Source organism: Triticum urartu, chromosome 5A (genome assembly GCF_056163025.1).
Source record: "Triticum urartu cultivar PI428250 chromosome 5A, HENAU_Tu73, whole genome shotgun sequence".
NCBI classification, from domain to species: Eukaryota; Viridiplantae; Streptophyta; class Magnoliopsida; order Poales; family Poaceae; genus Triticum; species Triticum urartu.
The window spans coordinates 82656844-82672005 of NC_141877.1; the positions used below are offsets into that span (position 1 = coordinate 82656844).

At 45.9% G+C, this 15162-nt stretch overlaps 2 protein-coding genes across 2 annotated transcripts; both read right to left on the reverse strand.

Moving 5' to 3' along the window:
• Positions 1–2353: 2353 nt before the first annotated feature.
• LOC147970398 (kinesin-like protein KIN-12F) lies at positions 2354–13186 on the reverse strand. Its single transcript, XM_087525563.1, has 12 exons — positions 13125–13186; positions 12877–13037; positions 12720–12794; positions 12529–12616; positions 12370–12428; positions 12218–12281; positions 12061–12126; positions 11621–11986; positions 3296–5812; positions 3123–3230; positions 2873–3033; positions 2354–2797 (listed from the first exon to the last, which is right to left on the reverse strand). Exons 1-12 carry the CDS (start codon positions 13128–13130, stop codon positions 2527–2529), a joined length of 3942 nt encoding a protein of 1313 aa, XP_087381689.1. The 5' UTR covers positions 13131–13186; the 3' UTR covers positions 2354–2526.
• On the reverse strand, positions 9014–10157 carry LOC147970399 (uncharacterized). The gene is made up of 2 exons (XM_087525564.1): positions 9436–10157; positions 9014–9160 (listed from the first exon to the last, which is right to left on the reverse strand). Exons 1-2 carry the CDS (start codon positions 9869–9871, stop codon positions 9114–9116), a joined length of 483 nt encoding a protein of 160 aa, XP_087381690.1. The 5' UTR covers positions 9872–10157; the 3' UTR covers positions 9014–9113.
• Positions 13187–15162: the final 1976 nt, after the last annotated feature.

Sequence of the window (15162 nt, forward strand, 5' to 3'; positions counted from 1 at the left end):
TCAAGAAATAGAAAATAGAAACTTTAATGCATGTGCATCTCTACTTCTCACTTCAACTTTTTTAGCTTTTTACATCGGACCACACTTTTTCGTCCCAAGCACCTGCCTCTTGAAGAGGATCCTGCTTCTCTATCCGAACCTACTTTTCTAACATCCGATCCTACATGGCACATGAAGCATCACCATGAGGCTATGCATTGGCCATGCCCAGGCAAATAGTTCAAAGAAGGGAGACAGAAAGTTACAAGTATTCGAAAGAACTAGAGCCACTTTTGTAAGAGTACTGCCATTCAATCCTACTCTTCTCAGGAAGCACATTTAACAATACCCAATACAACATGTATCACAAATACCCCATACAAGAGCCATCTTTTAGGGCACTAATAAGAAGTCAGCCATGCACTCAGCAATGCCCCTGCATGATCTGAAAATCCAGAAAGTAGAAAGACAAGAAGCCTCTTAGAGCATCTCCAACAGCCGCGCCAAAAGACGCGCACGCGCGGTAAAATGGCATTTTAGCGCGCGTGGGATGTTTTCGCGCGCTCCAGCAGAGGCGGGAAACTCGCGCGCAGGGGGGAAGGCAGCAGCTCGCGTGCTAGATTTGGCGCACCGCGTCCGGCGCGCCTATAAAATTGCAGCACCCTCTGCCGGTCTCTCGTTGCTCCCTCTACCGCTTTCTCTCCTCGCCGCCGACACGCCACCACCGTGCCACCATGCCGCCAGGGAGCTTCGGGCTACCGCGGCGTCTGCGTGCGTCCGTCCGGCAACTACTCCGCCGAGATTCGGTCGGGCGACGTGCGCCTCTGCCTCAAAACCTTCGACACCGCCCAGGATGGCGCCCGCGCATACGAAGCTGAGGCGTGGACATGAACTTCAGAGACATGGTGAAGCGGGAGCGGGCATAGGAGTTGGCGCCTCCCCCGCGGCTTATCACCGACGAGGATCGTCGCGAGAACTGGAGGCGGGAGCACCGTCTCAGCCTGGCCGAGATGGACGAGGAAGCCATGGCGCTGTGGCACCAATGCTTCCTGCAAGAAATCATCAACGAGGAACAGTTCTTCACCGAGAGGAGGGTGGAGAGGGAGGGGAGGAGGGAGGAGCGAGCCGCCTATCATGAGGACAAACGAACGCGGAAGGCGGTCGCTAAATTCAACATCGCGCTAGGAGATGCGCCGTCCTGGGACTCCAGCGACGAGCGATTTCTTGACGCCTACGCTCAGACGTCGGAGGAGGACATCACCGAGGCAGAGTCCGAGTCGGAGATTGACGAGTAGTAGTAGTTTTTAGTTTTATCTATCTATCGTAGGAGAAGACTACGAACTATCTATGCACTATTTTGTATCGTAGAAGCAGGCTATGTGACGAACTATCTCACATTTGTACTATCGAAACCAAATGTGTATCGAATCATAATTCACATAGTAGGTGTCAAGGAAAAAAAGATGAAATATAGCGCGCCTGCTGGAGCGGCTCGGGCGCGCTTTATTTTGCAGCGGCCGCTGGAGCCAGCACACCGCCGCGCGCAAAAGCTAGCTAACCCAGCGCTGTATACTAATTTTTAACGCGCCACGCGTTGGGCGGCTGTTGGAGATGCTCTTACCTTTGCTAAGAAGCTCCACGAGCCAATGCTTCTGCAGCGAAGTGGCCACAATGCCATTGAGGTACCCAAGCCCAGGCCATACATATAGGACAGACTACCTTGTATGAACAGTACACCATACTGACTGTACAGACGTACCTCATTCAAAAGGTCACTCAAATGCTGCAGATGAAAGCATGACATAATAAGACCGACAACTTTTGGTTTCTAAGCACAAGGAATCTACTGACATATGCTAGAATCATTCTCTGCTTTCAGTACAGTCTAATAACTAGAGTGTCGTAGGAGATTGTCAGAGTATCTTGTGGTGCAACTGACAACTGGATAGCAAAGACAGCAACAGAGCTCGGAATCCGAGTATCAAATGTTCAGATACCCTATCCACATATTTATGTCAAGTTCAAGTTTTGTCCCTTTATGACAAGGTGCCCTACTCACATTTAACACCCGATGTACATTTATGGGAAATAAACTCACAGTACACAAAAGAAGTAGGACTTGACCTGGAGTGAATACCACAGATAGGGAAGACTCTCCTGCATTGCTGTCAAATTCAGTGAACAGAATAGGGCATGAGCAGTCACTTATCAGGACTGAACCAGCCAGGCAGTCAGGTATAATCAGGTTAGAATCCTACAGAGATTTGTTTTTTCAACAGGCATAATGAAGCGCATAAAGCATGGTAATTTTGTCTCGGCACTGGAGATACTAAATAAAAATGCATTTGCAATAAGTAAAATTCTTTCATTTTCCGTAACCCAACGTTGCATTATTTAACTCAATTTTCAAGTTAGGTTTTCACCATCAATCAAGTTAGCAGAATCATAAGTACAACGACAAAGCTATACTCTCCATCTACTTTCAAGACGCTGCTGCCATTCAACAACATCCTGCTAGACAAAAAAATTGTCCTGATTTTGACCCAGCTACCCCAAGCTGTTGACCCAGCTAAAATCTAGTGAGGGGTTTTTGTAGTTGTGCGCCTTCCGAATTGCAGCTTGCTTTCTTTTCAGTTTTTCCATAAAATGTTGCACTCTGGGATCTTCATTAGACATGGGTTGCTGTGTACAGTGCATGTCAAGCTCAGTTTTTGACCTTGAGATTTTTGTAACCCTTTTATCAGGAAGCTCGATGCTTTGGTGATTATTCCCCTGCTGCTCATCAAGTTCATTCTCATTATGTACATCTCTTGAGTGTCTGCAGGAGAAAGTTAAGGCAAATGTTAACCTTACAACATTGGAATTGGTAACAAAAATTTGAATCCTTGCATACCTGAATGAGTAAGTTAAATCAATCCTTTTATCTTCCACAGAACTCCCTGCTTCCCCAGAGGATGGTACAGCTGACATTTGTTGCCTGACTTTCTGCAGCTCCACCTCTAATTCTTCTCTCTGCATTCTTTGTCGTTCTGCTTCCTTCTTGATGTCACGCACCTTAAGGGAAATAACCACTATTATTGTTAAGAAAAGTTACAGCAGTAAGTAACAATGAATCAACACTGAAGTAGAAGTACACATCTCACCAGGTTCTCCAGAGCACATACATCACTTCCAAGATCATCAACTGACCTCTCCAATAATTTTACTTCTTCATCCTTCTTTTCAGCATATGTCTTCCTTTCATCCGCTATCTGTAGAAGTACAACAGAAGGGTTATACAAGAAAATTAACGCAAGCGGTATTAAGAGATACGCACCTGTAAAGCATCCATAGCAATTGCTTCACTTTTTTCGCCCACTGCCTGAGCCATCTCCAGCTTCTCTCTCAACATGAGCACCTGAGAGTCACAGTATTGTTTCTCGTCGGAAAGCTTGGAGAAGTCATTTTGCAAATTTTGAAATAAGTTGTTCCTTTCATCAAGTAAATTTCTCAGCTCAATCAACCCTTCTTCCATTCTTTCAGTGGAATTACTTCTATGGGCCAACTCCTCTTTCCTAGAGTAACTGATCCATGCAATATGGTTGAGCTGAGATCTCAATTCAGTGTTCTCCACAGAAACTGCAGTTAGTTCACCAACTGTACTTGCTAGTTGCTCCTCTAGCACCGAAATCTTTTCATTACTCTTCATGATTTGAGCTTCTAGTGGTTGGCTTCCAGAAACAAGATTATCAAGATCATGTGATTTAGAAGCAACCTCATGTTCTAATGATTTAATTGCTTCAGCCAACTCAATAAGTTGATCTGCTTGACCTTTTGCAACAGATGCTGACTCCTGTAGTAGGCTAAGATCAAATGACAAGCCCTTTGCCAATTCATCTTTCCTAGCTAGTTCAGACTGTAAAGAGGAATTATGGGTGCTCAATTCCTCAACAGACAATTGAACCAAGTTTAAGTCATTGGACAACTTCATCATCATGGTCGATTGTTCATCAATGTACATTTGTACTTGAGCAGTAATTTGTTCCAAACATGCTTGAATGGAGACAGATAACTTCTCCATATCAATATTAGAAACCAAATCAACCATCCTCTTGTCCTTGCGCAGAATATGTAGCATTTCATGTCTCAGTGAATCATTATCTGACTTCAAAGCATTTTCAATTGAAATTCCGAGTTCAATGACCTTGGCTTTCAACTCAAGCTCTTTACATAAGGCTGCATGGGAGCATTGCAACTCCATAAGAGCTTTGGCTTTTCCATCTCGATCTGTTTGCAAGGATCTGATGTTGGACTCTAAGGAGTCAACTACATATCTAAGTTTTGGGTTTTCCTTGCTCATCGCAAGTAGCCTTTCCATAACTTCATCCTTGTCCCGCTTCAGGTTCTTCAAATCAATCATTATATTACTGTTCTCCTCATGTAAATCATAAATTGCAACACTGCCCAAATCCTGGTCAACTCTCCACAAAGTTACTTCTGTCTTCATCCGTTCAAGTACTTCAGTAAACATAAGGTTCTGTTTTTGCAGTTGTACCTTGTGTTGCTCCAATTCTGAAGCAAAAACAAAAGATTCAATATCATTTTTAATTGTATTGATCATAACCGACTCATGGTGGTAGTTTACAAGCCAGCTGCACAACTCAAATTCACTGCACCCGCTAATATCATTTGCAGGTATACCACTGTTCACTTCAGGCAGACTCACAATCTCAAGCATTGTGTCCTTTAACATTCTATTGAGAAACAAAGCATTGTCCAACTGGTTATGCAGCTCTTCTTTTTCTTTGGATTGAGCTGCCAAAGAACTACTGTTGGTAGCATCAATCTCTTCAGTCAAAACGGATAGCTCATTATACATGGAACCTGACCGTGCCAATATTGCGTCTTCTTGTGCTTGCAAATGCATAACTTTCTCCCCGAAAGAATCCAATCTTGAGCTCAGTTCAGTTGCTTCTTGTTCCTTCTTTGCAATACGACAAAACCTGCTGTTGATGTCGAGTAGTAACTTTCTTTTGAGAACACTACACATTTCCAGTTCATTCTTTGCTTTATCATTGTGCTCTCGCAGCATACATATCGAAGAATCAGATTCGCGGATCCCACGCTGAAGGAGACCATTTTCTGCATGCAGCCCAGTAATTCTCGCCGACAAAATCCCCATATGGCAGAGGTGTAACACAGAAACAGCATAATCTTTTCCAATTATCTCTAACCAATTCTCCTCCAACCAAGCTCTTGCCAACTCTGCAAACTGCTGAAGTTTTGACTTCATCCATTCAATAGCAGACGAAACAAACTCAAGGTTCTCCGATAGCGAATTCTTCAGGTGTATGATGCCATCTTCCAGTTCAAGAGCTACCGCATTTGCTTCAAGTAGGCTTGATCCAAATTTATTTTCCATATCCAGGTAAGTTAGTTCCTTCACATCCAGCAGCATCTTCAAACTACTGACCTCACTTAGCAAGTCATCCTTTTCAATAGTAAATGAAGATTCCTTTTGCTTGTACTTCTCTGCTTGATGTTTTGCATTTTCATTCAATTCCAGCAGTGCCTTGACTGTAGAGTCTGCATCAGCTATAGTTGCCTGTGCTTCTTGAAACTTGGCTAAAAGAATTGATGCCTCAATTGATTTCTGTAGTGCAAGACATTTTGCCTCTGCGAGCTCAAATTCAAGTGCCTTCACTGTAGAGTCTGCATCAGCTATAGTTGCATGTGCCTCTTGAAACTTCGCAAAAAGAACCTGTGCCTCTTGAAACTTGGCAAAAAGAATTGATGCCTCAGTTGATTTCTGTTGTGCAAGACATTTTGCCTCTGAGAGCTCAAATTCAAGTGCCTGAAAGAATTATCACATTTGAAAACAAGAAATAATGATCGACCAACTCAACAAACTGAATTTTTAAACATAACTATTTATCCTCGAATACATGCTCTCTGTTGCTTGTATGCCAAAATAAATTAACAAATGCATTGATCCAACCACATCGAATTCCATCATGTCTTGCAGGGCCAATACAGTGGTGAATTGATCCAACCACATGAAATTTCACAGAGTTCACTATTTATCATTCGCCAGAAGATGGTTAGTGTTAGGAATATGCAACTTGTATTCCCATGAGGCCATAGGCCGATATATATACATGTACAGGCGTGTAACATATGCAGAAAACCCCTTATACAACGGGATAAATGCAAAAGGGTACATGACTTATATTATAACTCTAACACCCCCCCTCAAACTCATAGTGGATGAACAACACTGAGTTTGGAGAGATAAAAGCCATGTTGTGCTCTAGTCTGGGCCTTCGTTAGGAAATCCGCCAACTGTAACTCGGAAGGCACATACTGAAGAGCAATAACCTGATCCTGCACACTAGCGCGCACATAGAAAGCATCAACACCAATATGCTTGGTGAGCTCATGCTTCACAGGATCGCGCGCAATGCTAATAGCACCTGTACTGTCAGATAAGAGCAGAGTCGGTGTAGTGACAGAAACACCAAAATCCTGAAGTAACCACCGTAACCAAGTCACCTCTGCCGTCAAAAGAGCCATTGCTCGCAACTCAGCCTCGGCACTCGAACGGGAAACTGCAATCTGTTTCTTCGTCTTCCAGGCAATGAGAGAACCACCAAGAAAAACACGGTAAGCAGAAAGTGAACGGCGATCTGAAGGATCACTAGCCCACGTAGCATCCGAATAGGCCTGAAGCTGTAAAGAACTGGAGCGAGGAAAGAATAGACGATGAGAGATCGTGCCCCAAAGATATCGGAGAACACGAAGCAGATGACTATAGTGAACCGATGTGGGAGCAGAGACGAACTGACTCAGAATATGAACCGGATAAGAGATGTCCGGACGAGTGACAGCTAGATAGACAAGGCTGCCAACAAGATGGCGATAACGCGTCGGGTCAGGGAGAGGATCACCATCAGTAGCACGGAGGTGAACATTGAGCTCCATAGGAGTCTCAACAATGCGCTCGTCAGTAAGAGCAGCACGAGCAAGAAGATCCTGGATATACTTTTCCTGGGATATAAAAAAGCCATCAGAGGTAGAAGAGACTTCAATCCCAAGAAAATAGCGAAGAGGTCCAAGATCAAACATAAGAAACTGCTCACTAAGACGGGCCTTTACAAAGGCAATATACTCGGGGTCATCCCCAGTGATGATCATGTCATCAACATAGAGAAGAAGAAGAGTCCGACCACGAGGAGAAAGGTGAATAAACAATCCTGGATCATGAACACTTGCTGAAAAACCAGCGGCAGTAACCACAGAGGCAAAACGCTCGAACCAGGCGCGGGGGGCTTGCTTAAGGCCATAGAGAGAGCGACGAAGACGGCATACCATGCCATCAGGAACAGAATACCCAGGTGGTGGCTGCATGTACACCTCCTCACGCAGCTCACCGTTAAGAAAGGCATTCTTAACATCAAGCTGAGATATAGACCAGTGGCGTGCAGAGGCAACGGCCAGAAGTGTACGAACAGTGGTCATATGGGCCACAGGAGCAAAAGTCTCATCATAATCACGACCATGCTCCTGCTGAAAACCACGAGCCACAAGACGAGCTTTGTGACGCTCAAGAGAACCATCGGAGCGAGTCTTAACCTTGTAGACCCACTTACAAGTGATGGGACGGACTCCGGGAGGAAGAGAAACAAGATCCCAGGTACCAGTGCGTTCAAGAGCAGCAATCTCCTCTGCCATCGCAAACTGCCATTCAGGATGAACAACAGCCTGACGATAAGAAGTCGGCTCAAGAACAGCAGCACCAGCGGTGGCAAATCCAAAGCGATCAGCAGGCGGACGAGGACGAGAACGCAAGCCATAAGTAGGCTGAGAGGAAGATGACGACTCATCCACAGAGGCATCCACAGGTTGTGAACGACGAGTGTAATGCTAAGGAAAAGATGGAACAATAGAAGGAGGAATCGCCAAGGTAGAATCGGGGGGCGGCGACGAAGAAGTCACCGGAGATGAAGGTGTAGAATCCGGTGACATGCTAGGCGAGGAGACCGGGGAAGATGGTGGCTGCAAATCGACTAGAGGTGGAGAAGCAGAGGGAGTGGAACGAATAGGCATAGGCTCGACAGGGGTAATAGGTGAGTCAGGAAAAGTGAGGAAACAGATATCCTCCACTGAAACAGTCAAGGAGGATGTGCGTGGGTAGAAGGGACGAGACTCGTCAAAAGTCACGTCTCGAGAGATACGCATCTGACGACCGATAGGATCCCAACAACGATAGCCCTTATGCTCATCACTGTAGCCTAAGAAGACACACTCAACAGACTGAGCGGTCAGTTTGGTGCGTTCGCGAGGGGCAAGTAGAACATAGCAAACACAACCAAACAAGCGAAGCATCGAATAATCGGGAGAACGATCAAAAAGACGCTCGAAAGGAACACCACCCTGTAGAGCAGCGGAAGGTTGTATGTTGATAAGATAGGTGGAGGTGGAGACGGCCTCAGCCCAAAAATGAGGCGGGAGAGAGGGAGCAATCATCAATGCACGAGCCGTCTCAAGAAGATGTCGATGCTTTCGCTCAGCCACACCAGTCTGAGCATGAGCACCAGGACAAGAGAATTGAGAGAGTTCCTTGCTCAGCAAGAACACCACGCAACATCTTAGAGATATACTCGCCAGCGGAGTCAGCACGAAAAACACGAATGGGTGAAGAGAACTGAGTATGAACCATGGCAGCAAAATGCTTATAAATAGACAACACCTCACTACGAGAAGTCATGAAGTAAAGCCATGTGTAACGAGAGAAATCATCTATGAAAATAATAAAATATTTATGACCACCTTTCGAAGCGAAAGGAGCCGGACCCCATACATCAGAATGTACTAAATCGAAAGGACGCTTAGACACTGACTCACTATGTGAATATGGTAACTGAATCTGCTTGCCAAGACGACAACCCTGACACTCTAAAGAGACATCTCCTGAGACAGACCCCAGAAGACCTCGACAAACTAAAGACGACAACCGAGAGCCACACAGATGACCAAGTCGATGATGCCACTGCTGGAAGGAGCTAGTAACGAAGGCGACTGAAGCGGAGGAACTGGCGATGGTGGTGGCAGTAGAAGGAACATGAAGCCAGTCCAACTCCCAAAGACCTTGAGAATCACGGCGGCGAGGGCCAACCCCAACCAGAGTGTGCGTGCGACGGTCCTGGACAGAACAAGAGTCAACGTCAAGGATGACGCGACAACCAGAATCAGTAAGTTGACCAGCAGAAAACAGATTCATAGTGAGTCGAGGAACATGAGCAACATCAGGAACAGAATAAGGAGTGGAAAGATTGCCTCTACTAGCAACAGAAAGTGGAGTACCATCAGCAGTGAAGACATGAACAGGAGAATCCAGCAACCGAAGAGAGGACAAAGTGGAAGAATGAGAAGACATATGAAAAGAAGCTCCAGAGTCCAGAACCCATGGGGATGTACCTGACTGTGTAGAGGGTGGTTGCTCAGTGCGGGAAGCATCAGTCACAGAACCAGCAGTACCTGTCGAGGAAGAACCTGAAGCCGCGAGCAGACGCTTAAGTCTCAGAATATCCTGCTTAGTCAAAGCAATGGCGGAAGTTGTCGAGGTAGATGACGAAGTCCCAAAAGATGATGATCGCGCCTTGCGCAGGTGTTTCCTCTTCGTGTAGCACTGGGACTCAATATGACCATCATTGTTGCAGTAGTCGCAATGTGGACGGGGGCGACCTGAGCCTCCAGAAGGAGTGGGCAAAAGCGGCGGAGCACTCGAGCGAGAAGGGGTCGGTGCAGCAGGTGGCGTGGAAGAAGCCCGAGTAGCGAGCACAGAAGGAACCTCCAGCAAACCAGCACCACGTAAGCGAGTCTCCTCAGCACGAATCTCAGAAAGCGCCTCCATGAGAGAAATACGGCCACGAGCAAACAACTGAGCACGTCGGGGCTCAAACTCATTACGGAGCCGAGACAGGAACTCGTAGACGCGATGAAACTCCAAATTGGCCTGGACAGCCTGGCAACAGGGGCAAGTACGACAACCAGCACTGCGAAGAGAATCAAGCTGGCGCCAGATAGCAGAACTCTGTGCATAGAAGTCATCAACAGTAGAATCACCCTGCTGAAGAGCATGCTCCTGACGGACCACAGAAATGTATAAGGCATCACTAGAAGGCTGATAGCCTGACGAAGACGGGTCCACATCTCAAAGACAGTAGGAAGACCCAGAAACTCAGAAGCAAACTGAGGTAGAACACTAGCAGTGAGAACAGCTGTAGCACGAGCATCATCATCAAGCCACTGGGTGTAAACAGTCAGAGCACCATGATACGTCTGAAGAGCCTCCTCATAAGCCAAAACCCTCTCATCATAAGCACGATCAGCAGCCTCATCAGCAAGCTTAGCCGCATCCTTGGCGGCCTGATTAGCATCCATAGGAAGAACCGATGGAGTCGGCGGAGTAGGAGCCACCAGAGGAACCGGACGTGGCGGACAGCAGACCTCGCCAGAAAGAACACCCCAGAGACAGATGCCACGCATGTGAATGCGCATGAAACCAGTAAACTCGATGTAGTTAGTACCATCGAAGATCATCGGACAGCGAGGGACAGCAACATAGCCCGATGCAGCAGACATTTTTTTTAACAGAGATCAGCGGGAGCAGGAGATCAGGGCCCCTGCGTCGCTTGGGGCCGGCTGGGAGCGAGACTGCAGCTGGGAGCAGCGTCGAGCGAGGCCGGCTGGGGAGCGAGGCCAGCTGGGGAGGGATCCACTCGGGAGGGCCGGATCGGAAGATCCGATCGGGAGGGGCCGGCTGGAGATCGAGCCTCTCGGGAGGGCCGGCTGGGTAGCGAGGCCAGCTGGGGAGAGTCCGATCGGGAGGGCTGGCTGGGGAGATCCGATCGGGAGGGCCGGCTGGAGATCGATCCGATCGTCGAGGGCTTCGATCAGGAGACTCAGGAGATCAAGGACGAGGGCTTCGATCGGGAGCGAGATGAGACAGGCGGCTGGGAATCGATAGCACGAGTTGCAACGTGCAGACAAAATTAACCTAGCTCTGATACCATGTTAGGAATATGCAACTTGTATTCCCATGAGGCCATAGGCCGATATATATACATGTACAGGCGTGTAACATATGCAGAAAACCCCTTATACAATGGGATAAATACAAAAGGGTACATGACTTATATTATAACTCTAACAGTTAGGACTCAGGGATATTCAGCAGATGATGCTAAATTACGCCATAGGTTCTTTTGAGTTCTTTGATAATTTTGTTTCATGTCTAAAATATAAAACAAAATTTCTTGAAGAACAAACCTGGCAATAGTAAACTTTTGTATGAGGCAATGTCAGTATGTCACATAACCTAAAGGACATATTTCTGCAAAAATCCATAGAGCACCATAAAGCACTCTCCTACTACCTATTACTTTACACATTAAAACCATTTTAACCGAAAAAGGCTTTCGCCCCGCTTTACCTACTTGTATAAAAAATCTAGTAAAATCCTTACTGGAAATAGAAAGGAATCTACTGTGAATATATGCTAATTTTTACAAGTCGAACTGTTTAATTTGTTCAGGAGGACACAAAACGAATTATGCAATGACAACTTCAATGGAAACCTAATGGCCTTTCAAGATGTTACCTCTTTCTCTTTATGCCATAAAATAAGTATTGTTGTGGCATCGCAATCCTTTTCTTGCATATCTATCTCCAATTCTTTCATTCTAGCTTCATAGCCCTTCTCTTTGTCAATTATTTCTGACTTCAATTCAAGGACCTCAGAACGTAAATCTTTAATGGTTCTTTGACTCCGGAGATGGCATTCTTCCGCAGTTTCCTTTTCTTGCAGAAGCTTGGTAAATTGAGACCGCAGCATCTGCAATACGCAAATGGCAGATTCCCTGTCCTTACATAGATGACAAACAACCTCAGATTTGCGCTGCTCTTCAGTTTCAAGGGCTCCATGTGTTCGAGGCACATGTTCAAGGTTGATGACAGCAAGCTCCTCCTGATAAAATAATCTTTCAGTTTACAGCAGTGTTATACAGAACGAAATTAGGACTAAAATTCTGCAGACATAACCTTCAGGACATGTATCTGATCTTGCAAAGCACGCACATCCCCTATAGCATCTTCATTGACAACCGCCTTCAGATTTGAAGAGAATAGAAATTTCAAGTAATGGTAACCTACAATATATTTGTAACAAAAGAAACTGACTTAAGAATGAAATACATACATTGTTCTGAATGAGCCTTGCACGCTGAGCAAACTTGAGAGTACTGAGTGTTCCATTACTTGAACTACATGAACACACAAGAAGTTGTATGAGCATTCCAAACAAGATCTCATGCTTTCTTCAGTTTGGATCAAAGTCACAAAGTTCATTACCACAACGAAGGGCTGACGTTTGCAATGATCAATGTCTTGGAGTTTCCACCAAGTGAATCCTGTAAGCAAAGAAGGGAGTAGAATGACACTAGCTAGACATCAAGGGAAAACAGCAACAAGTAAAACAATAGCATGGTATTGGTATCTCGAGGTTCTTACCAGGAGAAGAAACATCAATCTTGAGTCCCTGTAAGGAACATGCCTTTTCTTTCCATGTGTAAGATCAACTAAACTCATTATCACATGGCTGAAATTCACAATCCAGGAAAGTAGCCATGACTGAATAAAAGCGTAAATAATCCTTTTTCATATTAAAATATGTTTTGCGATTTTGAGTGTTAATCACGAACCTGAGTGTTGATAATGATTTGTTGATATTAGAAGCTTCCTTCAGCCTCTCACCTTCAGCACCAGATGATGTTTGCCTGTTTTAAATGCATATATCAACGGATTGGGATTTCAGACCCGGCCAGATAAATTGTGAGACAAGTGAGAATATTGATCTACCTTTCAGACCCGGCGAGATCAACTATATTCAGTCGTGCAAACCGTGTGTTAGATATGGAATCCTTCTCCCACCTACTCTCAATAGTGCATGTGAGAACACTGTGGGAGCGGCTACTTGCATGATTCATATGTGTCATAGACACTTTCCTATTCGCAGAACCCTGCAGTAGGTTTCAGGCATATGCACACAGACAGTCATCATAGGATACTTGCAAGAAGAAAAAAAATCCTAGAACAAATGTATTTACCTGCATCAAAAGTGTTATGATGTCACTGACGCACGTAACTTCACGTTTAGTCACATTTTCATCTTGGAGGCGGTTCGGTGTCGACACATGCATTCTGGTCAGCTTCATCTTGGAGGCTGCGGCGACGTAGGCGATGCTCGTCTGGTGGAGCTACTGCCGATGGTCGAGGCATCGTTGGCAGTCTGCGCCATCAGGTTCGGGGTGCTCAGGGGGAAACCCCAGATCTGTGTCTTCCGGATCGGATGATGATGATGTTCTATCGCTTTCCCTTCTGAGGGCATCGTCTTGGAGCAAGTGCTGGCTGGAGGGATGGTAGAGCGGTGTTTCATCCCAAACTTTGATGGCGGCGGAGATCGATGGCATGGTGCTGTGGAGACTCGGCGTCCGACGTGCGGAGATGGGCTCGCGCAGGAGGAGGTTGCTGTCTGGCGTCATGGTGACGTCGATGGCAGAGTGGTCAGACAAGGTAGAAGCCTCAATATGATCTGAAGACCTGTGGAAGATGGCGGCGACGACACACGAGTGCGTCTGACCGGATTGTGCCCCAGACCCGGTATGTGGCTCGGCTGGGGCTTCCGAATGAGTTTCGGCTTCCGGCTTTTGATGTTAGGCTTAGGTGAGTGGTTTGGGTAGTGGCCCAGCTAGCACCCCTTCATCATTTTGGATAGGAATAGTGGCATATGTTGCCAAGATGGTGGATTCAGGCACATTGTTGTAATACTTTGTAAGGTCCTTGAAAATAATCAATAAAGTGGCCGTATGCATCTCGCAGATGCAGAGGCCGGGGGTCATTCTTCTTTTCTAAAAAAGAAACATGTGAAGGAGAAAAAGACTGAGCACCTAGTACTTGTCATGGAATAGTCTTCAGAACCTTCCATGTTTTTTTTTTAACTGCAACCTTCCATGTTTGATGGAGAGTGAAAGTTACGGTCAGCTCCAGAGGTCAAGTGAAGCTGGCACAGATCGCTTTGGAGCCACATGTGTGTATGCCTGTGTTGCATGTCTCACACGGCAATGCTGTAGCTTCGCCATCATTGACGGCGTAAACATGCCCCTCGGTGGCCACCACGACCCGGATGAGGACCACCGCGAGAGCTAGGCCCATTTTAGGGTAGCGGTAGACTAGACGACTAGTCACACCTCTAACAATGAAAAAGAGGTTACTAGTAGGGAAACACTTCCTATCATACGTCTAATAGGAATCATTCTTCAGATTCTGCCGACTTAACGAGATAGAAGGCGTAATGTTTTTGGTCCCTTGAGATCTCAGACCAGCGATTGAAATGCATCTAAGATGCCGTTGTTTCCTAGGTCATTTGTATTTTTGATTTTCACCATAATCTGCATGTTATCATCAGCTTTCGCATGCCCTACAAAATCACATCAATGTTCCTCAGAAACCTTGTCCATCAGTGCAGCACCTGCATTTCTGTTGCCAGCTTCAGCTATACACATGCATGCATGATGGCATAGTCTGCGCTTCTGCAGTGCCACTGCAGGCAGCATGGTTACTTGAAACTTTTGCTTCTAGATGAGGTTACTTGAAACTTGCGTAACATGCCATGGTTGCCTTGGCCACAATGGCCTCGAGCTATGTGAGATGTGGCCATTTACCTGCATTGGTGTTTGTTCTTCATTTATCTCCAACATTTGTTTCATCGCTCATACGTTGGGAGTACCTGTCAAAAGAATACTGGCTTGTCAAATATTACTGATGTCTTTTTCAAATCACAATATATGCCATTTCATAGAAGACACGGGAGAAAATTACATCTACAGTAACTGAACTTGTCTCTAGGGTTCAGTTTGGTCACTGTATTCACTAAGCATAAAGTTACGGTCACTAGACTCGCTGAACCAGGTCAGCATACGGTAAATCGTACCGTTTCGGCTCGTATTTTGCAGACGTGGACATATTTGACCCAAAAAACGATTTGACTCGCCACCTGTACAGGACACATCGTCCATTTCATAAAGAAGTGAGCGCCACTTGTACAGGATACATCTGCAGGTACTTGTGTCCAAATGTCACATGTGC